General features: G+C 38.4%; 1 protein-coding gene across 5 annotated transcripts in view; it reads left to right on the forward strand.

The window, feature by feature from the left end:
* The window catches only part of RPS6KC1 (ribosomal protein S6 kinase, 52kDa, polypeptide 1), a 240,061-nt gene that overhangs the window by 24,194 nt on the left and 190,674 nt on the right, over positions 1-25,193 (forward strand). For 3 of the 5 annotated variants that reach the window (XM_011929407.1, XM_011929404.1, XM_011929405.1), the window contains one exon: positions 5,143-5,263. The exons of 1 other annotated variant lie outside the window; for it this stretch is intronic. Coding sequence is in view for 2 of the 4 variants with exons in the window: in XM_011929404.1 (XP_011784794.1) it covers positions 5,143-5,263 (121 nt within the window). In the remaining 2 variants the exon portion in view is untranslated. Of the gene's footprint in view, positions 1-948; positions 1,066-5,142; positions 5,264-25,193 lie in introns of all 5 variants that reach the window. One more of the 5 variants, XM_011929408.1, reaches the window with a different exon arrangement.

Genomic DNA, 25,193 nt, shown 5'->3' on the forward strand with positions numbered 1-25,193 from the left:
GTTGACTGTTTGTTACTGGTTGGTATGAGTGTATGGCCCAGGTTTAGATAATATTTAATGTTTTTGTTTTTGTTTTTTTTTTTGAGACGGAGTCTCACTGTGTCGCCCAGGCTGGAGTGCAGTGGCACTATCACTGCAAGCTTCAATCACCTCCTGGGTTCACACCATTCTCCTGCATCAGCCTCCCAAGTATCTGGGACTACAGGTGCCCACCATCACACCCGGCTAATTTTTTGTATTTTTAGCAGAGACAGGGTTTACAGTATGTTAGCCAGGATGGTCTTCATCTCCTGACCTCGTGATCCACCCACCTTGGCCTCCCAAAGTGCTGGGGTTACAGGCGTGAGCCACCGCGCCCGGCCGATAATATTTAAATTTTATACATTATCATTTCTGGCTATGTCTGATTTCATAGTTGTTTTTGTCCTATGATTTAAAACAGACATATTTTTATACAAAAATTCAGCTGGGCATGGTGGCAGGTGCCTATAATCCTAGCTACTTGGGAGGCCGAGGCAGGAGAATTGCTTGAACCTGGGAGGCAAAGGTTGCAGTGAGCTGAGATCGCATCTCTGCACTCCAGCCTGAGCGACAGAGCGAGACTCTGTCTCAAAAAAAAAAAAAAAAAAAAATAAATAAATAAAAAGAAAAGATTTAATATGATTTTCCTGAATTTTCCTGATGGGTTTTAAGACAATTCCTTCATCAGGAAACAGGAAGAATATTGTAATATTGTTATTTTGAAAGAAATATATATATATATGTATCAGTGAAAGTAATTTGCACTGTTGATTAAAGTACTTTTCTGTCTTGTATCAATTGATGAGTGTGAACTATTCTTTAGATTTCTAGTTTACAACTCTTAAAATTGAAAATGGGTGTATTTCCTTTGAATGCATTGTCTGATTGCTGTGTTGTAGTTTGTAGCTTGATGTTCCCATTTTCCAGGGAGAATCCTGAACCAACCTATCCATGAACATACTCTCTGCCATTTTCTTAGTCCTTTTTTCGGGAAAACTCTTTTATAATAACAACTGTTGGTGAACCTTTCATCAGAAAACTCTTGTAAGTGTCTTTTAGTTAGACAATTGCATGGTTCTTTGTTAGAAGTGGTATAAATTTTTAAAAGTCTTCTATTTAGTTGGCTTCTGAAAATATAGGATAATCTTGAAATTATAACAGCACTTTTTTTAGTTTCCCATTTAGTGTATTTAAACATTGGAATTCTCATTTGGGAGAGGAACTCACCCAGTGGAGTTTGTTTTTCACTTCCTTTCACTTTCCCTCTCCATTAACTTATTCATGTATTACTGCTTTAGACTATAGTAAGGCTTCACAAGGGCTAGTGAGGACTAGATGTACTCATAGTTCAACCAAATGTAGGGCTAGTAATACGCTAGCCTTATAAAACGGGAGAAATTTTGTTGTTTTTCTTTTATCTATACCTTGGCACATGCCACCACATATCAGTGTTATCTTCCTAAGAATGCTAAACAATCTGTGACCTCTCATTCAGTAGATTGTGTAGAATATGAATAGACAGCAGAAAAGTGAAGAAGAGATGGTTTTGCTTCCCCTCACCCTTTTTTAAACAAATTAACCTATACCTGTTTCTTTCTACAGGTAGGGTATTTCACTGGTGAAATTTGGGGAAGGAAAAGAACTGAAATAGGACTTTCTATGTATTATGTTGGAAATCTCTAACTTTTAAATCCTTTTTTTAAAAAATAGTTTTATTATTTATTTATTATTTTTATTTATTTATTTCTTGAGATGGAGTCTCGCTCTGTCACCCAGGCTGGAGTGCAGTGGCATGATCTCGGCTCACTGCAGCCTCTGCCTCCCAGGCTCAAGTGATTCTCCTGCCTCAGCCTCCTGAATAGCTGGGACTACAGGCACCTGCCACCATGCCTGGCTGATTTTTGTATTTTTAGTAGAGATGGGGTTTTACCATGTTGGCCAGGCTGGTCTCAAACTGCTGACCTCAGGTGATCTCGGCCTCCCAAAATGCTGTGATTACAAGTGTGAGAAAAAATCATTTTAGAAAATAAGTACACACTCATATATCAGTGAAATATATCAAGGGAAAGGAAAGGCTCTTGAAAAGAGGGAAAAGAAAATTCGTAAGCAAATAGTATGGTAGTGCTGTTGATTGTAGGAAGAGATAATCCAGCACATTTTAAATATTAATACTATGCGAGAGTGAAAAGGACAAAGTTAATTCAATTGGTGGTTCTGTAAAATACAGGAATCTAAAAGGTTTTTGGTGTTATTAAGTGTAATTATCTGAAAAGGAAACATTTATGTAAAAAATATTTAAGGGAATGTTTTTAATGAAAATTAAACTTTTATTTGTATTTTTTATATGGTTATCACTGAATTAATATTTCATTGAGACATTTTCTTCAGAGTAATTTTAATAAATAAGAAATTTGTGGAGACTTGGTTCAGTAAAGAAATAGGTGTTTTAGACCTATTTTTCCCGATGGGAAAGTACTGAACATTAATTAGGGAAAATAATTTCTATATGTGTCTTTGAGGACTTTGTGTGGTCCAGATATGAACATCAGTACTTGCTGTTGTAGTGGAAGTATACCTTTGTTCACTTTTGTATTTTGAAGATTTCTGGAAACTTCAAAACTCAGAAGGAGTAAGAAGAAAAGGAGGCAGTGGATGTGACATTTTGCGATGCTGTTAGGTATTTTGGTTCTGCAGCCATAGGGTTGAGAAGAAGGAATATGAGAGTGAATAAATTAGGGCATGGTGAGGAAACACAGATTCTCATTTGGGGGTTCTAATTCTTGCTCTGACAGACTATCTACTGGTTCATGGTATTTTAATAATTATCATGATTAAATTGTTGAATTTTGCCCCTTACGTTTCTCTTGCAGTATTTATAAAAGACCTTAACTAGAATAAAATATTTATCTGCAAATCTAATTGTTTCCGTGAGCTATAGTCTTTTGAATAACTTTCATGTCTAGGTCATAATGACCTTAACCTTATGTAATGTCCGGTTTATAATGACATTTACTTTATATAAGGTACTGCTTACATAAGCCCATCAACCATTTCTCCTTTAACTCCTTGGCAATGTAGTACGATTGTATTTTGATATATTTTAAAAATACAGAAATAACAACTTTTTGTTCCCGTAATTTCATTGTTAGAATCCTCACATCTCATTGCACATGCTGAGAAACCTTTCCTGAGTGATTACTGCCTGTCTGCTACTGATCTTTTAATCTACGGGTTAATAGATCCTGCTCAGTTCTTGCTCTTCAACCCTAAACCTGTCTATCTCATTGAATAGCTCCAAGCAGCTCCCTCACGAACTCCTAAGTTAAATGTGTTGAAAATTGAACCTCTTTCTTGCCTCGGAACTGCTGCTGCTTCCTTGCTGTTCACTTCAAGGCATGGCACCACCATTCTGTAGCAAAACTTGCTACACAGCTCTTTATTCTTCAGTGTTCTTCAGTTTATTTATCATTTTAGGCAAATATTGAGTATGTACTTTTGTTTAAAAATTGCCTAAATTAATTGCCTTCATTTAGTAATATGTACTTGACATCTCACTCTCCTTTTAGAAGCTTCACCCCCAGTTCCCTCCCCTTTTTAAAAAATTTTTATCAGTCTACTGACCACTTCCCTTCAGGACTGTCTAAGGTAGTACTTTTTGTGAAGGCTTCTCAGACGTACAAGTCTGATTTAGGTACTACATCTGCAGCACTCTTGAGCTGCCCCTCTCAGCATTTTTCAAGCCATCTTATGATGTTGTTGTTTTATGGTGTGTTGGCTTATTCTTCCTAACTAGGCTGTGAACTGTTTGAAGGCAGGGCCTGTATTTCCCTTGTCTTCATACTTTGTGACAATATGATGCTTAGTGGAAAGTAGGGCCATAGAAATATTTGTTTTGGTGACTCTTTTTGTTGTTGAGTAAATGAATACAAGGGAAGCATCAGGAGGAAGCAGTTTTTAAAAAATGAATTCATATTATAGTCTGCCTAGCCTCCTAGGATTATAACTGTATTAAAAACAATAAACATTAAGGTAGAATTTTTGGCAGCATGAAAAAGTTTGCTGAAGAATTTTATACATGCAGAGAGTAGGTTTTTTGTCAAGAATCTCTTAAATCACACCTGATTACCTGCTTGACCTGTTATTTGCTCATTAGCATTATACTCTATTGTACATGAAAAACTTGTTAGAAAAGTTTGTTAGAACTGAGATGGTTAAGCTTTTCAGAAGTAAAGACCCCAGTATCTGAAGTAATGGGATTTAAAACTCAATTTTATCCTATTTTCTAGAGATCGAGGAGCTGAATCTGTGATATCAAGGCCATGTTTCAAATCCTTTTTCTTTACAAGGTTTTTTGATTTTTTAAAATATAATCTGAGTAAGGTTAAATAATAATTCAGACTAATGAAGGAAAACACACTTTTACATGTTGTCTAATCTAGGTGATAGTTTTGTTTTGTTTTTTTAAATATACTAATTTTAATGATGTTCTGGTCAGGATTCAGCTTGCCTGCAGATATCTTATTACTAGTGTAAATTAAGATTTATGACATGAAAGTCCACGTTAATTGCTTACTGCATAGCTATTTCTTCGGTGTTACTCAGTTTATCCTTTTAGGCAAATACTGAGTATGTACTTGTGTTTAAAAATTGCCTAAATTAATTGTTTGATCTTTATAAATGTATTATTTTGAGAAAGAATACATGTTTTGACATCTAACTCATTTGTAGGCCAATTGTAATTGGTTTTTGAGCAGATGAAGTGACATTTTATATAGAATACTTCTTCTCCATATTGGTTGAATATTTTTCCAGTGTGAATAAAACCATAATTGTTTAAAATGAAAATTTGAAACCAAAACAGAATAGTTTGAGGAAGAATTGCCACTTTACATGTAATATATTTTTACTTTATTTTTTTTGTGCCCCTGGTCAGCAGGAATCTGCCTTATATTTTTAAAGCAAATACTATTAGTTAATTTCAGTCAGTTAATCATATTGGTTAGGACATGTGTTTGCCTTTGCATGACAATTTTGAATACTTTAATGAAAAGATTATTTGTTGTTCAGATATCTGAGCCTAAATGGTTATGAGATACATGTTTAATTTTTTTCTCTCTTTAGATAATTGTATGGAAGAGATACAGTGATTTTAAGAAACTACACAAAGAACTATGGCAAATTCACAAAAACTTATTCCGACATTCAGAATTGTTTCCTCCATTTGCTAAAGGAATAGTGTTTGGTAAGTGATTATTGAAATTGTAATTTAAAAAAGTGATAATTCATTTTGTATATATACTGAACTCTAACATAACTACACTGTGAAGTCAGAAGCCCCTTTGCTTATTGAGATAATTCATATTGTTCAGCAAGCACTTGAAATTGTCTTTTCTTCTTCTTGTTATAGTTTTGTGTACCCAGAATATATTTACTCTTCCCATCTGTGAAACAAAACAACTTCAGTTCCAACCAACCAAATAAAAAACCCCGTAGGAACATAAGAAAAGGTGATACTCAATTATTCTTATTAGTTTTTTTTTTTTTTTTTTTTTTTTTTGAGACGGAGTCTCGCTCTGTCGCCCAGGCTGGAGTGCAGTGGCCGGATCTCAGCTCACTGCAAGCCCCGCCTCCCGGGTTCACGCCATTCTCCTGCCTCAGCCTCCCGAGTAGCTGGGACTACAGGCGCCCGCCACCTCGCCCTGCTAGTTTTTTGTATTTTTTTTAGTAGAGACGGGGTTTCACCGTGTTAGCCAGGATGGTCTCAATCTCCTGACCTCGTGATCCGCCCGTCTCGGCCTCCCAAAGTGCTGGGATTACAGGCTTGAGCCACCGCGCCCAGCCTCTTATTAGTTTTAAAATTCTTTCTTTTGTTAAAATTGTCTCGTTTTATACGTTTCCCTGACGCCTTGCTTATAGTATGAATGGTATGGTTTTCTAGTCTTTGCTTCTTGCAACTTCTTTTTGATACCTTAGTATTCTTTTCTTTTTTTTTTTTTTTTTTGCCTCATCAGTTTTCAAATACCTAGGTAACAGTTTTTTATATTAAATTTTGTGTGTCAAAATAATTGGTGTAGTTTCTGTCCCCTGTCTGGATTTTGACTGGGAATATAGAATATTCATGTGTTTTTTTTTTCTGTAACTCTAACGTAAATGTTTTTATAGGGACAGAATTTTTTTATTTTGAAATGGAGTCTTGTTCTGTCACCTAGGCTGGAGTGCAGTGATGCGATCTTGGCTCACTGCAACCTCAACCCCCTGGGTTCAAGTGATTCTCCTGCTTCAGCCTCCCGAGTAGTTGGGATTACAGGCACCTGCCACCACGCCCAGCTCATTTTTGTATTTTTAGTAGAGATGAGGTTTCACCATGTTGGCCAGGCGTGGTGAAACTGACCTTCTCACCTTAACTGGTCCGTCTGCCTTGGCCTCCCAAAGTGCTGAGATTACAGGCATGAGCCAGAACATTTTATCCTATTACTTTTTGCAATCAATTTCTGCATATGGAATTGCAGAGTCAATGTATATGCACATTTATTTTTCAAACTAGACAGTTTTTTTTCAGGTTATGAAAGTAGTATATGCAAATAATTCAGATGGTGCAGAAAAATACTTAAAACTTAAATAGAAAGAAATTCAACAATAATACCATCTCCTAGATAGTATATTATTTTGGCATATTATTGTAGACTGTGAGTGTGTGTGTGGGGTGTATTTTTGTGCTTATGAATATGTGTATGCCTATTTACCCATCTACGTATAGAAACCTCAAAAATGGAATCTTGCTATGTATGATTTTGTAACCTGGTTTTATATAACAGTATATATATTTTTTCTTTATTTTTTATATGACAGTATATTATTATTGTCTTTTCATGTCAATAAAAAGATCTATATTACTAATTTTAATACGTACATAGTATTCCAGTTTTTGAATTGATTTATTAACCAATCTTCTACAGGTATATTACTTTTGGCCTTTTGCTGTTATAAATAACATCACAGTTAATATTCTTATTCATACATTACTGTGCTGGTATACAGTAGGGTGAATTCCTGGGAGGAGAATTACTCATTCAAGGGGTCTGCATATATTTGAGACTTTTGATGCATATTGCCTCATTGTTTTAAATAATTGTAACATCATTGTCCTTTATACATTGGAAAAACTTTTAAATTATTATTATTATTATTATTTTTTGAGACAGAGTATCACTCTGTCACCCAGGCTGGAGTACAGTGGTACAACTTTTACATATCTATTGATTCTCACTGTAGCCTTGACTTCCTGGGCTCAGGGGATTCTCCTACCTTGGCTTCCCAGGTAGCTGGGACTATAGGCACACATCACCATGCCTGGCTAATTTTTCTATTTTTGTAGAAATGGAGTTTCATCACGTTTCCCAGGCTGGTCTTGAACTCCTGGGCTTAAGTGATCTGCCTACCTCAGCCTCCCAAAGTGCTGGGATTAAAGGTGTGATCCACTGCGCCTGGCAGATAACTTTTAAAGAGGGATGTGGCTAAGTAAAATAAAAACAAAACACAAAACAAAGGTAGTATTGAAGAATATACAATAAAAACAAGTTTCCTGCTCCTTCCCTCCACCCAATTTTGCTTCTAGACATAACTGAATTTTAGTCCTATTTTTTGTTTTTCAGGTACTTATTTCTGTATCTGTAATAAGCCTATACCATTTTTTTTTTCTTTTCTTTTTTTTTAAAGATGGAATTTTGCTCTTGTCGCCCGAACTGGAGTGCAGTGGAGTGATCTCGGCTCACGCAACCTCTGCCTCCTGGGTTCAAGCGATTCTCCTACCTCAGCCTCCCGAGTAGCTGGAATTACAGGCACCTGCCACCACACCTAGCTCATTTTTTGTATTTTTAGTAGAGACGGAGTTTTGCCATGTTGGGCAGGCTGGTCTCGAACTCCTGACCTCAGGTGATCGGGCCTTCTTGGTCTCCCAAAGTGCTGGGATTACAGGCGTGAGCCACCTCGCCTGGCCCATTTTTTCTTGATTTAACAACTTTTACATATCTATTGATTCACTACTCTGGTGGGTATTTAGCTTGTTTACCCTGTTTCTCTGTATTATTACATAATGTTTTTAGTTCTTCTATTGACTTTATTTCTCATTCCGTAACTGTGGACAATATCATTTATCTAAGATGATTCTAATAACATTTTTGATCTTCCTCCTACCTCTTTAGCTCTCTTCACCACTTAACATTTGAAATCTATACTTATATTTTAACATTTGTCAAAGGTGGTGATATTTATGTTCTTTTTATTGGTTATAATTAAGCTTGTAATGTATAGAATAATTCTCAAAGCTGGAATTTAGTAAACTTCATTTATAACATTATTGTTTTTTGAAACAGAGTCTCACTCTGTCACCCTGGGTGGAGTGCAGTGGTGTGATCACACAGCCTCCAACTCCTGAGTTAAAGCAATCCTTCCACCTCAGCCCCCTGAGAGGCTGGGACTACAGGCATGTGCCACCATACCAGTCTAATTTTTGTAATTTTTGTAGCAACAGGTTTTCACCATATTGCCCAGGCTGGTCTTTAACACCTGTGCTCAGGCAATCCTCCTGCCTCAGTCTTCCTAAGTGCTGGGATTATAAGCATGAGCCACTGTACCCCGCCTTATAACATTATTATGACAGAGCAAATATTGTTCATTATAAAGTCAGGTAGTGTACCACAATTACCTTTTGTTCTGCAAGGTTCGATAGTTACAATTACTGTGCCAACATAAGAAAAATGTGTAAGTGAAGTCTCTGTTTTCCTTATACTACATTAGGGAGTTGAAATCATGCCACATTTTAGTTTGCTAAATATTTGGACCATGCATTTTGTGATAGCCAGCCTCCAAGATGGCCTCCTATGATTCTCATCTCCTGGTATTCACACCTTTGTGTCTTCCCTTCTGTCTTAGTCTGTGTAGTGTTGCTACAAAGGAATACCTGGGGCTGGGTAACTTATAAAGAAAAGAGGTTTATTTGGCTCATGGTTTTATAGGAGGTAAAAGATGCATGAGGCCTCCATCTGCATCTAGGAAGGGCCTCAGATTGCTTCCACTCATGGCAGAAGGGGAATGAGAGGCCACCACATGGTGAGAGAAGGAAACGAGAGAGAGGAGGAGGTGCCAGGCTTTTTCCAACAGGTTTAGTTCACAGGAACTAAGAGTGAGAACCAGCAAGCCAGTCATGAGACATCCATTCCCGTGATCCAAACATCTCACACCAGGCCTCACCTTGAACATTGGGGATCAGATTTCAACGTGAGACTTGGTGGGGTCAGACACACCATATCTAAACCATAGCACCTTCCCGGATTATACCAGGGTTGGTCTGTGTGACCAATAGCAAAAGTGATGATATATCTCATTCCTGAGATTTGTTTATAAAAGACTGTGGCATCTCTCTTAAGGTTTTTTTTTCCCCCTTTCTCTTTCTCAAACTTGCTCTGAGGGATACCAGCTTTTCCTATGGTAAGAACATCGCGGTGGCATATGAAGAGGCCCACATGGTGAGGAACAGGGGCTTCCAGCCAAAAACTAGTAAGCATGAAACCTGCCACAGCCATGTGAATGAACTTAGGAGCAGATTCTCCAGTCCCAGTTGAACTTCGAGATAACTGCAGCGTTGACTGACACTTAACAGCAATCTCATGAGACGCCTGAGTTAGAGCCACCCAGCCAAGCCACTTTTGAATTCCTGACCCTCAGAGACTGATTGAGATAGTAAATGTTTGTTGTAGGCTACCATGTTTTGGGATAATTTGTTACACAAAAATAACTACTTAATAGACTTTGTAACAAAACTGAAAATGTGGAGAGTGGTTTTGAAATGAGCTGTGGGCTTTGAGGAAAGTGTTGATAAGTGCCTGAAGTACCTTAAATAAGTGATTAATTGGGCCTGGCACAGTGGCTCATGCCTGTAATCCCAGCACTTTGAGGGGCCGAGGCGGGCGGATCATGAGGTCAGGAGATCAAAACCATCCTAGCTAACATTGTGAAACCCCGTCTCAACTAAAAATACGAAAAAAAAAATAAATAAAATTAGCCAGGTGTGGTGGCCGGTGCCTGTAGTCCCAGCTACTCGGGAGGCTGAGGCACGAGAATGGTGTGAACCCGCGAGGTGGAGTTTACAGTGAGCCGAGATTGCATCACTGCACTCTAGCTTGGGCGACAGAGAAAGACTCTGTCTCAAAAAAAAAAAGAAGTGATTCATTGGAGCCTCATGGTATTTGGTAAGGCTGCAAGTGAGGATTCCCAAGGAAGTTAGGTAAGTGTTACTGGAAACTGGAGGGAAGATCCCTCTTATGTAGTTGCAGAAAGTTTAGCAACATTGTTGCCTATAGTTATGTGGAAAGTTGAAAATGTACCAGATGAACTGGGTAAGCTAGCTGGAGATTTCCACCCAGAGTATTTACAGTGTGGTGCTTCTTGCTGCTCATAGTAAAATGTGAAAGGAGAGAGAGAAACTAAAGGAAGGATTGTTAAACAAAAAGGACCTGGGACTTGTTTTGAAAATGCTGTCTTTCTGGATAGCAGAGAGTACTAAAATTAAGAAATGACTTCTGAGCAAATGTGGCCTAAAGATGAAGCCCAGTGTGAACTAAAATGTTTCTTAAGACCTCAGAAAGACTCAGTCAGACAAAATGCTTTCAGTAGAGATTAAGGTTGTGCCTTACAGATCCTCTCAAATAGGGCTTCGTGGAAGTGTAAGCCTCAGCCAGCTCAGTAGAAGCCAAAGCTACAGAAGGGTTTAACTTGAGATTTGTGGCTATCACTTTTGTCTAATTGAGTAAACCCCAATAAGAGTCATAGGTGACCCCCCCAAAAAAGTTAAAAGTATATATGCAGAAACATTGTTAGCTTGGACTGACAAGCACAAAAGCAGTACAAAGTGAAAAGAGACTTTTGTCTCCCCCAAATTTTACTGGCAGGAAGGCTAAAAATGACCATGAAGCCACACACTTTGCTCTTTTTCATCGAAAAGAAGGTATGACTCAGAGGGTGGAACCAATAGCTCAGAGGGCAGAGCCATAGCCTTGGAGAATTTATTCCCAGCCTGTGAGCCTTAATCAGAAGCTTCTAACATTTGCCCTGCTGGATTTCAGAATTACTATGGACCCATTGATTTCTTTGGGGCTTGCATGTACCCCCCTTTTTGTACAGGAATGTCTATAGCAGTTATTCCATGCCTATCCCACTGTTGTATATTGAGTGAGTAGAGGGGAGGTAACTTGTCTATAGTTTCACAGGTTAGGAAGATTGTACTTAAGGGGCTCCTCTTAGGGAATGACACCTGAAGAACCTCAATCACACATGGATCTGACTTACATGATGAGATCCTGGACTTTGAATTGCTGCCATAATGGGATGAGACTTGGGGACCTTGGGAGGAGGGTGAGGAGATCGTGTATGTTGGAGGAGTGTGAATCTCTGAGGGCCAAAGAGTGGTCTGTGTTGGCCAGCTTCCAAGATGGCCCCCAGTGGTCTCTGTCTCCTGATATTTATGTTCTTGTGAAGTCCCCTCCCACATTGAACCAGGACTAGTCTGTATGACTAGTAGCATATGCAGAAGGGATGGTATGTCACTTCCAGGATTAGGTTATAAAAAAAGACTGTAGCTTCCATCTTGTGTGCTCATGCTCCCATCTCGCCTCCAAGTGTCATTACATGTTTTAGGGAAACTGGTTGCTGTATGGTGAGAACACTCAGGCAGCCTGTGGAGATGAGGGATGTTTCAAACTTACAGAAAGTTGTAAGAAGAAGAATAGTACAAGAACCACTGCATACTTTTCAGCCAGATTCACTTATTGTTAAGCTTTTATCCCGTTTACTTTATCATTTGCTGGTGTCTCTCTCTTTCTCCTTCCCTTTCTCCCTTTCCCTCTCTTCCTCTATCTCCTCTCTCTCTCCCTCTTCCTCTCTCTTCCCCAGCACACACATATAAAATATATGCACATAATTTTACATTATTTTAAGTTTTAAATTTTTAACTTTTCTTTTTTTGAGACAGGGTCTCACTTTGTGGTCCAGGCTGGAGTGCAGTATCAGAGTCATGGCTCACTGCACCTCGACCTCCAGGGCTCAAGTGATCCTCCCACTTTAGCCTCCCTAACTGCTGGGATTACACGTGTGAGCCACCACACCTGGCCATAATTTTTTAATAAGTTATTCCAAATTATATTCCAAATTTCATGTCCCTTTACTCCTAAGCACTTCAGTTCTTCACTAAGAAAAGGAATATTCTGTTACATCGATGAAGTTCAGTTATCAATTTGAGTAAATTTAATATTGATACAATACATTTTTATAATTTACCATCTGTATTCCAATTTTGTTAGTTGACCTTTTAATGTCATTTTTCTTCTCTCTGGTATAGGATCCGTTCTAGGATTGGTATTTTACTTAGTTGCTGTCTTTAGTCTCTAATCTGGAATGTTAATATAGCTGTTTTTTGTTTTTCATTATATTGGCATTTTTTTTTCTTTTTTGAGACGGAAGTCTCGCTGTTTCATCCAGGCAGGACTGCAGTGGCGCTATCTCGGCTCACTGCAAGCTCTGCCTCCCGGGTTCAAGCCATTGTCCTGCCTCAGCCTCCTGAGTAGCTGGAACTACAGGTGCCCGTCTCTGGGCCCGGCTAATGTTTTATATTTTTAGTAGAGGTGGAGTTTCACTGTGTTAGCCAGGATGGTCTCAATCTCCTGACCTCGTGATCCACCCACCTCGGCCTCCCAAAGTGCTGGGATTACAGACGTGAGCCACTGTGCCCAGCCTATGTTGGCATTTTTGAAGAATACCTTCTCCCTCTCTATTCATATCCTTTTCCCCGCTTTTAATGAGAGTGATCCTCATTTTAGGTTCTCTGATGTTTTCTCATGTTTTGTTCTAGGTTATGAATTCTTCCTGGCTGGATACTACATAGGTGTCCTCAGAGTATCCCATCTGAAGGCACGTGATGTCTGTCTGCCCCTCATTAGTGATATGAATTTATGTCACTTGGTCAAGGTATTGTCCAGCTTTTCCACTATGTTAGTTTCCTGGGGCTGCCATAACAGATTACCATACACTTGGTGGCATAAAACAATGGAAATTTATTTTCTCACAGTTATGAAGCCCAGAAGTCTCAAATCGGTACCACTGGGCTGAAATCAAGGTGTTGGCAGGAGATATCCTCTTTTCAGAGGAGAGACACTATTATTTGCCTCTTTCAGCATTTCGTAGCTGCCTACATTCCTTGGCTTGTGGCAGCATTACTTTAGTCTTCAGGGCCCTCAACTTCAAACCTCACTCTGTTCCATCTTCATATTTCCCTCTTTGTGAAATGTCCCTCTGATTTTCTTATGAGGACATTGTGAGACATTTAGTGCCTATCCAGATAATGCAGGATAATGTCCCCATCTTGTTCTTTTCCCAAAAAAGGTAGTATTTACAGGTTCCAGGGATTGGCTTTGGGGGACCATTTTTCAGACTACTATACAATGTATATTCATCTTTTTTTCTTTCTTGAAGCTAATAAGTAACCTTTGGGGAGACATTTGTAAGGTCACATGAAAACATCTTGCTCTTCTACAAAATTATCCCCTGGAAGCATCCATTGTCTAACCCAATGTTTATATGATAGTTACAGAATAATGATTTTCCAATTCCTGTACTCCACCACCTTTGCTATTACCCTTCCTTCTCCCTTTATCTGTGTCTGTGTTTATGCATCTATGTTTCTCTTTGTATCTATACAGCTGTGTATCTGTATCTGTATATCTACATATTGTATCCATGAATCTGTCCATCTATCCTTGATTGATCTGGACTCACTTATCTTTTTTTTTCTAGTAGTTTAGAATTCATTAATACATTTAATTATTTTGATGCACAAATTGTCCCAGCTTTGATCAGTAGGAGCCCTTTTAAGCTGGATTCTGTGTCCTTGTAACTTCCTCTCATCCTGTTTTCTTTTTTTTTTATTTCAGCACTTGCTATTTTTAGGCATAACAAGATGTTCAGTGCTCGTCTTGAATTTATTCTGCTCCTGCCCTGAAATCTGCCATTTCTTCAAGGAACCCTGGTTGCTTTTTGTGGATAATGGTGTTAAAGACTATGCTGCTTCTCAGTTTATTGTATTTTAGCTCTGAATCCATCCTTCATTGCGTTGTTAGACCTCCTTTTCCAGCTGGTATGGATGAGCTTAGTCAGTAGAAGGTGTTGGATGGACACTGTAGGAAGTAGGGTTTTGGTGTGCTTCTGGTCCTATTTGCTCTGTGTTGCCAGTGGCACGTGTGGGGTGCCTGGTTGTACTCATCCCCTAGGAAATTTTGTTGTCAGTTACTGGCTGTGGCTCCTTGCCTTCCAACCTGGATCTGCTGGCACCACAGCAGAGTTTCCTGCTTGCCATTCTCGGCCTGTAGTTCCTTGCCCATGAAGTTTGACCCTCCTAGTATTATATTAGAACAGTTATGTCAGGGACAACCAGTGGGTTACAGCCACATTGCCTCCAGTGAGATCTGAATTCTAGCTTTGGGGAGGAGGCACCTCTTTCAGGTATTTCCTTTGGTTCTCCTCCTCAACCTAGGCATTCCTAAGAGTTGTCTTTTATTTCCTCTTAGTAGTTAATACTTTGTAAATAGTTAATACTTCTTTATAAGACTCCCTGTTCAAATTGCTGTGTGGATTTCATTTTCCATCCGGACCCTAGCTGCTACTGAGATCACTATCTGGGCAGTAGGTATGCTCCTTGCAACTTGCTTCTAAGCTTTTTTTCAACAGCCAGAGTTAGGAAATGTAATACATTTATCTGTATGCATAGGTATAATGCACACATTTATACATACCTCTAATAATTTTCAAACCTCATGTATATATATGTATATGTGTACGTGTATTATATAGACATACATATATTTTAGAATTGTTTATAATACCTTTAGTGAAACAACATTTTATATGTTCAATTATATATTTAGTTCTCTTTGTACTCTCCTCCCGCCTCCTGCTTTTGGGTTTCTGGTCTTGACTAGAAATGTCTCCTAATGTCTACATGTTTTTCAATGATTATTACAGTAATAATTTTAAAAAAAGTTTTAAAAGTAATTATTGAGGAACTTATATTTGAACAGGATGTCAGATGATGTTTCACTTTTGCTTTTTTACAGATGAACTTATAAGATCACTTGTTAGATAATTCACCTTTTTCTCAAAGAAGTTGAACTATTTGTTATGTATAGACTTCATATGAGTTTTCACTAATTAAAGATTTTCCTTTTTTGGCATTTATTTGTCTATTCTTATATAAATACCTATTTCTATATCACATTGATTTTTGGGCAGTGGCTTTACAGAGTATGTTCTGATAGCTAATACCAGCTGTATTTCTCATCAACATTGGGGAAATTGTTGCCTTTCAAGATCAGTCTGGAGTTCCTGGGGCTCCTACAGTGATAATTCTTTGTTTTAAGAGGCTGTGCCAGTTATCCCTTTATTGCTTCTTAGCTTCAAATCTCTTCATTTCCTGCTTGGTTAATGGTAGGATTCTTTCAGTATTTTTTCTTTATGGTGAATGCACTGTTAAGCTTAGCAACAGAGGGCACTCCATTGCTAAGGTTCCAGGGATTGGCTTTGGGGGACCATTTTTCAGACTACTATGCAATGTATATTCATTGTTTTTTGAGTGTAGGGGGCTTGTCTTCTTTCTTCCTGAGTCCTGTGGATTTTTTTTTCTTGCTCTTTTTGCATTGTTGCCAGAGCCATTCTGCCTTGGCCACGCAATCTCTTGGTAAGCTTGCAGGCTCAGCACATTTGGTGATCACCTAGCTAAGGACACCAAGGTGCCACAGGCCTATTGGAGACTGAGTTACTAACTCTCTGACTCCTTCTGTGTACCTGGAATTTGTCTGTGTATCTGCCCCTCACCTTTGGCCTGCTAGCACCCTGCAGAGTTGTTTCCTGTGTCCCCTGTTCCCCCTCCCTGGCAACACATGTTGAACTCTAGTCCTGGTTGCCCTTCTGGAGAGTGGGCTCCTAATAACCCCCTCTCCTTCTACATGCCTGTCTGCTAGCCTTGGCCTGCTTTAACCGCAGAAAGTTGTTTCCTTTGGTCTTCCCACTGCAGATACTAGGTACCCCAGGACTTGCATTATCTTGCTGGTGAGTTCGTTCCTCACACCATGACTGTGTGCTCACCTGCCAGCCTTGGCATGCTTGAATTCTAGAGGAGTCTTTCCTGCTTTTCTGGCAACTGTGGTTCAAGGTTGGCCCAGGGAACCTAGCAAACTTTTTTTCCATCCAGTGGCTGCAGCCACACCTTCTCTACAGAGATCTGAATCCCAGCCTTGGAGAAGAGTTCCCGTTTCTAAGTTGTTCCTTCTTTGGGTATTCTCCGTCACCCTAGGATATTCTTCAGAGTTCTCTTTACCTTTATTGTTACTCCACTCTCATGACTAATACTTTTTTTTTTTTTGAGATGGAGTCTTGCTCTGTCGCCCAGGCTGGAGTGTGGTGGTGTGATCATGGCTCACTGCAACCTCCACCTCTGGGTTCAAGCGATTCTCTGACTTCAATTTCCCAAGTAGCTGGGTTATAGGCTACTATGCCCAACTAATTTTTGTATTTTTAGTAGAGACGGAGTTTCGCCATGTTGCTTAGGCTGGTCTCGAACTCCTGAGCACAAGGTGATCCATCCACCTCAGCCTCCCAAAGTGCTGTGCTGGTATTACAGGCGTGAGCCACTGCGCCTGGCCTCATTTTTTAATATTAAACTTTTCCCTGTTCAAATTACTGTGTGGTTTCTGTCTCTTGATTGAACCCTATATTGATACTCTGATTTAGGAAGAGTTCTGAATGATCTGAAGTGATTCTGAATGACCTGTTTCCATTGGCTGGTAGTCTACACGGAACAGGGGGTTCTCCAGGCTGATTGCGGGATTACAATATTAATGGAACTTGACACTTGCTTCCTCAGAATGTTTTACGTTTCACACCTCCTTGAGATTTGGGGACAAGATACAGAGAATCTTACATAGTTTAGCAACATCAGTGGCATTTGTGCCAGAATGAAGTGATCATCAAAAGCTTATTGCTACAATTCTTTAATTTTAACAAATATTTAATAGTAACAATTTATGAGTTTTTAATATCTTGAGATATATGTAGTAGTGGTAACTTGGGCACATAATAAAAAGAAAAGCATTTATATTTTCTTATGTGAAAGCAATTGAGAGATGTGGGCAACAGGTTAATAGCAGTAGAACCATTAGTTCTGATGGGGTCTTCAATCCATTCTGTTCCCCTACCAAGCATTAGGGAGTTTGAGAACTCTTACTATTGTAGGCTGTTAGCATGTGACTGCCTGCTTATGTCTTTTAATCTTATATTCCATGGTGCTTCACATTTCTGTTTTCTCTTTTAGTCACTATCCAATATCAATGGTTCCTTACTTTTTTTTCTTGATACCTTTCCCATTTAAAGATGTATGTGCTCTTTGCCATTGCAGCTACTACCGCTTTTGACCGCCATTTTGCTGTTTTTTTTTCTTTTTTTTTGAGATGGAGCTTTGCCCTTGTCACCCAGGCTGGAGTGCAATGGCGCACTCTTGGCTCACTGCAACCTCCGCCTCCCGGGTTCAAGCGGTTCTCCTGCCTCAGCCTCCCAAGTAGCTGGGATTACAGGCACATGCCACCACACCCGGCTAATTTTTGTGTTTTTAGTAGAGACGAGGTTTCACCATGTTGGCCAGGCTGATCTTGAACTCCTGACCTCAGGCGATGCACCTGCCTCAGCCTCCCAAAGTGCTGGGATTACAGGCGTGAGCCACTGCGCCTGGCCCCATTTTGCTGTTAAGGTGCCTGGCAAGCATGTTTACATGCCAAAAATCTATTACCTCATACTTTTATTTTGCTCAACTTACTTTTCAAGTATTTATATATCAGGCACGGTCCTACATGCTGAAGATACATTCATAAGACCAAAGCAGTCTCTGGATAATGTAGCTATTAATAATCTTTGACTAATTTCAGTCCAGTTATCAATTATCTAGAAATTTTATGGGCACATTTAATTCAAGAAGCTTTCTAAAAATTGGCACTGAGGATATCATGATGCAAAGAGCTCCTCTAAGAAACTTAGAGTCTTATGGTTGAAGAGGTGAGCATTGGATCCAGAGTTGAGAAGGAGAACTGTTTCAGGATGTGGTATCCTCCCTGTCAAGTTTTTAACACTTGTGGCACTCTAAATGTGAAGATGAAGATAATTTTAAGAAGTCATCAGTCTGAGGAGTTTTAAAAATCATGCTTCTAAACCTGCAGCCAGTATTGTTTTCTTGTGTTCTAAAAGTAAGAACCCTCCTTTGCCCTCTAATTATAATTTTCTCCGTTTCTCCTTGATTCCTTGACAACACCCTAAGCTGCGTGATCCAGAGACTGCTTCGGTCTTATGAATGTATCTTCAGCATGTAGGACTCTGCCTGATATATAAATACTTGAAAAATAAGTTGAGCAAAATAAAAGTACGAGTTAAGATTTAAAAGGTAGAGTAGTTACAGGTGATGATGCCATTGGAAGTCAATCCCAAGGCCAAAATTAAAATGTTTGATTATACCTAGTTTGGAGCAATAGATATACAACAGGAAGAGTATAAATTCACACAGTTTCTTTGGAGGGCAATTTGAAATAAACCTTTTCTATTCTGTTTTTAATTAATTTTTATACACATCTATTCTCATGTCTACATGAGAGGTATGTATCAATGAGTATTAGATGTTTTGGTCTTAGAATTGCTCTTTATATTCTTAAAAATTGAGGACTTCAAAGGACTGTTGTTTATATAGGTTATAGCTATTAATATTTACCATACTAGAACTTTTAAAAAATATATTAAATAAAATTAAAAAATATACTACATGTTAACATAAAAGGACCTTTTTATGAAACATGATTCTTCAAAGCAAAAAAGAAATAACAAGAAGAGTACTGTTGGTTTACGTTTTTACAAATCTCTAATGTCTGGCTTAAAAGGAGATAGCTGGAGTCTTATATCTATTTCTGTATTCAGCCTCTTGAGATATGTTGTTTTGGTTGAAGTATATGAGTAAAATTCGGGGTCACACAGATAATGCAGTTGAAAAAGGGAATTTTTTTTTTTTTTGAGAGGGAGTCTCGCTCTGTCGCCCAGGCTGGAGTGCAGTGGTGCGATCTCAGCTCACTGCAAGCTCCGCCTCTTGGGTTCACGCCTTTCTCCTGCCTCAGCCTCCCGAGTAGCTGGGACTACAGGCACCCACCACCATGCCTGGCTAATTTTTTTGTATTTTTAGTAGAGACAGGTTTTCATCATGTTAGCCAGGATGGTCTTGATCTCCTGACCTTGTGATCCGCCCGTCTCGGCCTCCCAAAGTGCTGAATTACAGGCATGAGCCACCGCGCCTGGCCCGGGAGGAGGGTTTTAATACCATTTTCAGAAAATTAAAGGTATTCTTTGATACACCAAAACAATATGTGGTCATTTCAGGAAGGCTAGTTGCATTGTGGAATCAGAACCCTATAAATGAACCTTTTGTACTTTGTTACATTATAATCCGTTTGTCTGTCTTAGATTTGAATATGTATCTTTTACCTGGGCATGAGTTTGTAACATCACGTATTGGTCATTTGAAAAATATTGGTTTCCTGAATTATGCAGATTTTGTAAATGCTTACCCATTTTATTATACAGTGTTAAAAATCATTAATATCATCACAGATTTCTAAGGAAGAAATTTTAAAGTATCGGGAAGCTGTCAAGCTCACAGTGGTTTGACAGCTTGAATTTTATCACTGATAATAATACTGTTGGTTATTTTCCTTGAATTGTTAGCCCCATGTTTATGTGTGAGAAAATGTCTGTCAGATATCCAAATCTGAATAGTTATAGTTTGTTTCATTTCACAGAATTTAAAAAAGAAATGTTCTCAAGGGTTGAGATTTAATAAAGTTAATAATTTTTACTGCTTTATCAAGGACATTCGAAGTGAAACTGGCATGACATTTTTTTTTTTTTTTTGTTAAATATGAGTGAATGGCAGTAAGGAATATAATGATTGCAAGTAAGTATACTTTGGTGCTGTTGCCTTGATTTCATGCTAAGAGGTCAGCAGTTTTATTACCATTGCTTTTAGACCATCAGCGCAAATGTTAGTGCAATAAAAAAATGCAACTGCTTTTGTAGTATTATTATGAAAATGGTTTGACCTTGTTAATTGCCTGAAAGGCCCTTCAGGGACTACCTGCAGTCTGTGGATGACCCATAGAGAACACATGTGCACACATATATACCCATACACAGTGTGTTTATTGCAGCATTATATTCAGTAGAAGAAAACTGAAAATTGAATGTTTCTCAATCTGTGATTATATGGATGTGCCATAATTTAGCCAAGTAATAGGATTCTGGGGCTGTTTGAAATACACCTGTATGGGCCGGGTGCAGTGGCTCATGCCTGTAATCCCAGCACTTTGGGAGGCCGAGGTGGGCGGATCACGAGGTCAGGAGATCAAGACCATCCTGGGTAACACGGTGAAACCCTGTATCTACTAAAAATACGAAAAATTAGCCAGGCGTGGTGGCTGGCGCCTGTACTCTCAGCTACTCGGGAGGCTGAGGAGAATGGCTTGAACCCAGGAGGCAGAGCTTGCAGTGAGCCGAAATCGTGCCACTGCACTCCAGCCTGGGCGACAGAGTGAGACTCTGTCTCAAAAAAAAAAAAAGACACTTGTGTGGAACAATGTCCAAGATATGTTTTTAAGCTAAACAAAACAAATGTTGCATATAATGATGTTTAGTAAGATCCTGTGTATGTGTAAATAAACATATTTGAGTCATACCTATACACATTTGTATAGTGTCTGTCACCTCTGAAGGAATGGTAGGAGGGATATTTTTACTTTTTGCATCGCACTTTGTATACTGTGGAATTTAGCACATTTATCTTTAATGTTAGAGGATACATAGCTGGCTTCTTAAAAAAGAAGCTTGTCACTGGGTGAAAGAGAGTGGCTTTTAAATTGGTTGAAGTTCTTAGCTGTTATTATCAGCTGCTAATGGATTATCTTAAACTTTTCTCCACATCCTTCCATATTATAGAATGAAAGTTTCTTATTAATCTTAATAAGTAAGCAATTTATCTCTTTTAATAAATGGTAAAGTCCATTTAATATAAATATTACATTTAATATAATATTTAAATGTAATTTAATACATTTTAATAAATAATTAATATTTATTACATTATATTACAATAAATATTACATTTATTTTTAATAAATATTACATTTAATAAATAAATTACATTTATTTATTACAATAATAATTACATTTAATTACCAATAAATATTACATTTAATATTTGATAACTGTAATGAACCTTGTAGGCAGCAGCTGTGGTTGTGTGGAAGAAATTGTTGGTTAATAATTACTTTTTTTTTATGAGGCGGAGTTTCGCTCTGTCACTCAGGCTGGAGTGCAGTGACGCCATCTTGGCTCACTGAATCCTCCACCTCCCGGGTTCAAGCGATTCTCCTGCCTCAGCCTCCTGAGTAGCAAGGATTACAGGTGCCTGCCACCGTGCCTGGCTAATTTTTGTAGTTTAGTAGAGATGGGGTTTCACCATGTTAGCCAGGTTGGTTTCAAACTCCTGACCTCAGGTGATCTGCCCCCCCTCAGCCTCCCAAAGTTCTGGGATTACAGGTGTGAGCCACCGCACACAGCCAATCATCTACCTTTTTATAGGTCCTCTTACATTAGTAAGTAAACTTCAGCAGCAAAGGAGTCCTGTTGTAATTTTACATATCATCGAGCTGATGTAGTTATTGTTCTAATGGTTTGGTGAGAAGTACTTATTTTTTGCAGTCAGATAGATTTAGACCCATATCTTTTGTTAGCTATTTACTACCAGTGTGATCTTACACAAATTAACATCTGAGTCTAGTTATCTTATTGGTAAGGTTAGGATAATACCTTACTGTTGTGACAGTTATATCTGTATTATATTTAGCTCCATGCTAGACGCATATCAGCTAATGTTAACTATTACCTGTTGCTCAGTGAGTTTGCCATTTCCTAACATGCCTTACTCTCTTGTGTCTCCTTCTTTAGTTTTATTTTGCTCCACTGTGGAGTTTCTGATTAGGCTTTCAGAAGATGTCTCTTCTAGGAAGTTTGCCATGCTTCTTTTCAGCTGAGTTAGCTGTTTACCCTTCCTGGTTATTCATCTCGTCAGTATAGCACTCAACTCATGTATTTTTCTCTATTTTGTTTTTAAATTGACAAAATTTCAAATTTACACTCCACCCCCCACCAAGAGAATAGTATAGTGAACACATATATACCTTTTTTCCCCGAAATTCACGGATTGTTAACATTTTGCCACGTTTTCTGCATTTCCGTCTCTATGTGTGTGTCTCTCATTTTATCCTGAACCATTTGAGAATAAAATGCAGACATTATGATATTTCATGCCTACTCCTGATATTTCTGCTATGATCGTAATACCGTATTGCACCTATGAAATTTAACATTGATGCAATATTATACAATAGGCAGTCCATCTTCAGATTTCTGTAGTTGTCCTTGAAATGTCCCTTTTAGCTTGTTTTTTTGTTTGTTTGTTTCATAATCGTGCCTCTCTTGGTTTGTTTCTTTAATCTAGAATAGTCCTTATTTTTTTTCTTTTTGATTTTTCGTAACACTGACATTTTTAAAGAGCATAGAACAATAGTTTTGTCAGTTTCACAAGCTATGTCTGTCTGATTGTTTTCTCATGAATAGATCATTGTTTGTTGTATCTGTCATCAGAGTATGACTTCCTGTGAGAAAGAGACAGGCAGCTCCCAATAGCTAAGAACTGGGCAGGCACTATATTGGTTTGACCTTGGTGTTTCTTAGAGTTGGCCTGGAATTCACAATTAGGCTGTGTTGTTCTCCTATTGAACACAAACAATTTCGTAGAACATGAACATTAGACAAGATCACTCCATGTCCTTGGATGACAACAAAAACAAGACCATCCTGTAGTCATGTCTGAACACAGACAAAAACATAAACATTGTTCAAGTCACAAAAATGATCAAATATCCTCATTCTGGTTACAATGAATGACTACTGCTTCTTTATAACAGCCTTAGCCTTGCTTCATTTTTCCTGCTTCATAGTAAGATAAAAATCATAGAATCATAGAATTAGAATTGAGAGAATCATAGGATTACCTCCATTTCCTGACAGCATCCAATCCAGGACAGAACCCCACGTTCTTGAACCCTTCCCAAAAGTAGCTAACACAGGCCAAAGCCCTGTAAGTCCTTTCTGATACCCTCTTGGTGAAATGCCCCAGTGTTCCCAATGGTATGTATTCTCCTTAGTTGCAAGAAGTAATAAATTCAGCTTGTTTAACTACAAGTATGTTCCTGGTGCAGTTTGGCTAGAGAGAATTTATTGCAGAGAATCTTGACCTCTCTTTCTTTTTACTTTGTGAATGAACTTTTGATATAGTTAAGATTCGTCAGCATTAAGCTTTTCTAGATAATTTCATACTGGTCACGTATAAGTTTTAGTTCCATGAACTAGCTTTTGATGACTAACGTGCATTTTAAAAAAGTTGTAAACTCTGCTATTTAGGAGTTGTTCTAAATAATAAACACAACATAGGGAAGATTCCAAAGACAGGTTATAAATCAAACAGAGAGGCTTTATTTCTAGTGACTAATGAGCTTAGTTAGAATGTTTGGATTTAATTCCCTCCCCTCCACAGCTTTTAATAAACCATTGTTGGGTGATTGGGGGTAGGGGAGTGGTTTATATATATTATACGCACACACAAATATATAGGTATACCTCAGAGATATTGTAGATTTGGATTCAGACCATCACAGTAAAGTGAGTCATACAGAATATTTTGGTTTCCCAGTACATATAAAAGTTGTGGTTTATACTGTACTGTAGTCTATGAAGTGTGCAGTAGCACTATGTCTTAAAAAATATACATACCTTAATTAAGAAATACTATATTGCTAAAAATGCTAATTTTCATCTGAGCCTTCAGTATGTGGCAATCTTTTGCTGGTGATGGGTCTTGTCTCCATGTTGATGGCTGCCGACTGATCAGGTGGTGGTTGCTGAAAGTTGGGGTGGTTGTGGCAATTTCTTAAAATAAAACAACAATGAGATTTGCTGCATCCATTGAGTCTTCCTTTCACAAAAGATTTCTCTGTAACATGTGATGGTGTTTGATAGCATTTTACCTGCAGTAGAACTTCTTTCAAAATTGGAGTCAGTCCTCTCAAATCCTGTGACTGCTTTACCAACTAAGTGTATGTGACATTCAAAATCCTTTGTTGTCATTTCAACAGTGTTCACAGCATCTTCACCAGGAATAGACTCCTTCTCAAGAAACCACTTTCTTTGTTTATCCGTAAGAAGCAACTCCTTGTTCGTTTAACTTTTATCATGAGATTGCAGCAATTCAGTCACATCTTCAGGCTTGTCTTCCAGTTTTCATTCTTTTGCTATTTCTACCACATCTGCAGTTACTTCCTCCACTGAGGTCCTGAACCCCTCAAAGTCATCCATGACGGTTAGAATCAACCTCAAAAATCTTATTAATGTTGGCCGGGTGGCTCATGCCTGTAATCCCAACACTTTGAGAGGGCAGGGTAGGTGGATCATTTGAGGTCAGGGGTTTGAGACCAGCCTGGCAAACATGGTGAAAAATTAGCCGGACGTGGTGGCACATGCCTGTAATTCCAGCTACTTGGGAGGCTGAGGCAGGAGAATTGCTTGAACCCGGGAGGCGGAGGTTGCAGTGATTTGAGACCGCAGTACTACACTCCATCCTGGGTGACAGCATGAGACACTGTATCAAAGAAAAAAAAAAAAGTTGATAGTTTTACCTTCCCCTATGAATCACAAATGTTGTCAGTGGCATTCAGGATGGTGAATCCTTTCCAGAAGGTTTTCAACTTATTTTGCTTAGATCTGTGAGACGAATCACTTGTATGTCATCTATAGCCTATGAAATGTATTTCTTAAATAATAAATAATAAATCAATGTTGGGTAATTGGGGGTGAGGGAGAGGCTTATATATATTATATACACACAGAAATATATAGGTAAATAAGGAGGATTGAAAGTACAAAATTACTCCTTG

The sequence above is a fragment of the Colobus angolensis genome, unplaced genomic scaffold (genome assembly GCF_000951035.1).
Source record: "Colobus angolensis palliatus isolate OR3802 unplaced genomic scaffold, Cang.pa_1.0 Scaffold81, whole genome shotgun sequence".
NCBI classification, from domain to species: domain Eukaryota; kingdom Metazoa; phylum Chordata; class Mammalia; order Primates; family Cercopithecidae; genus Colobus; species Colobus angolensis.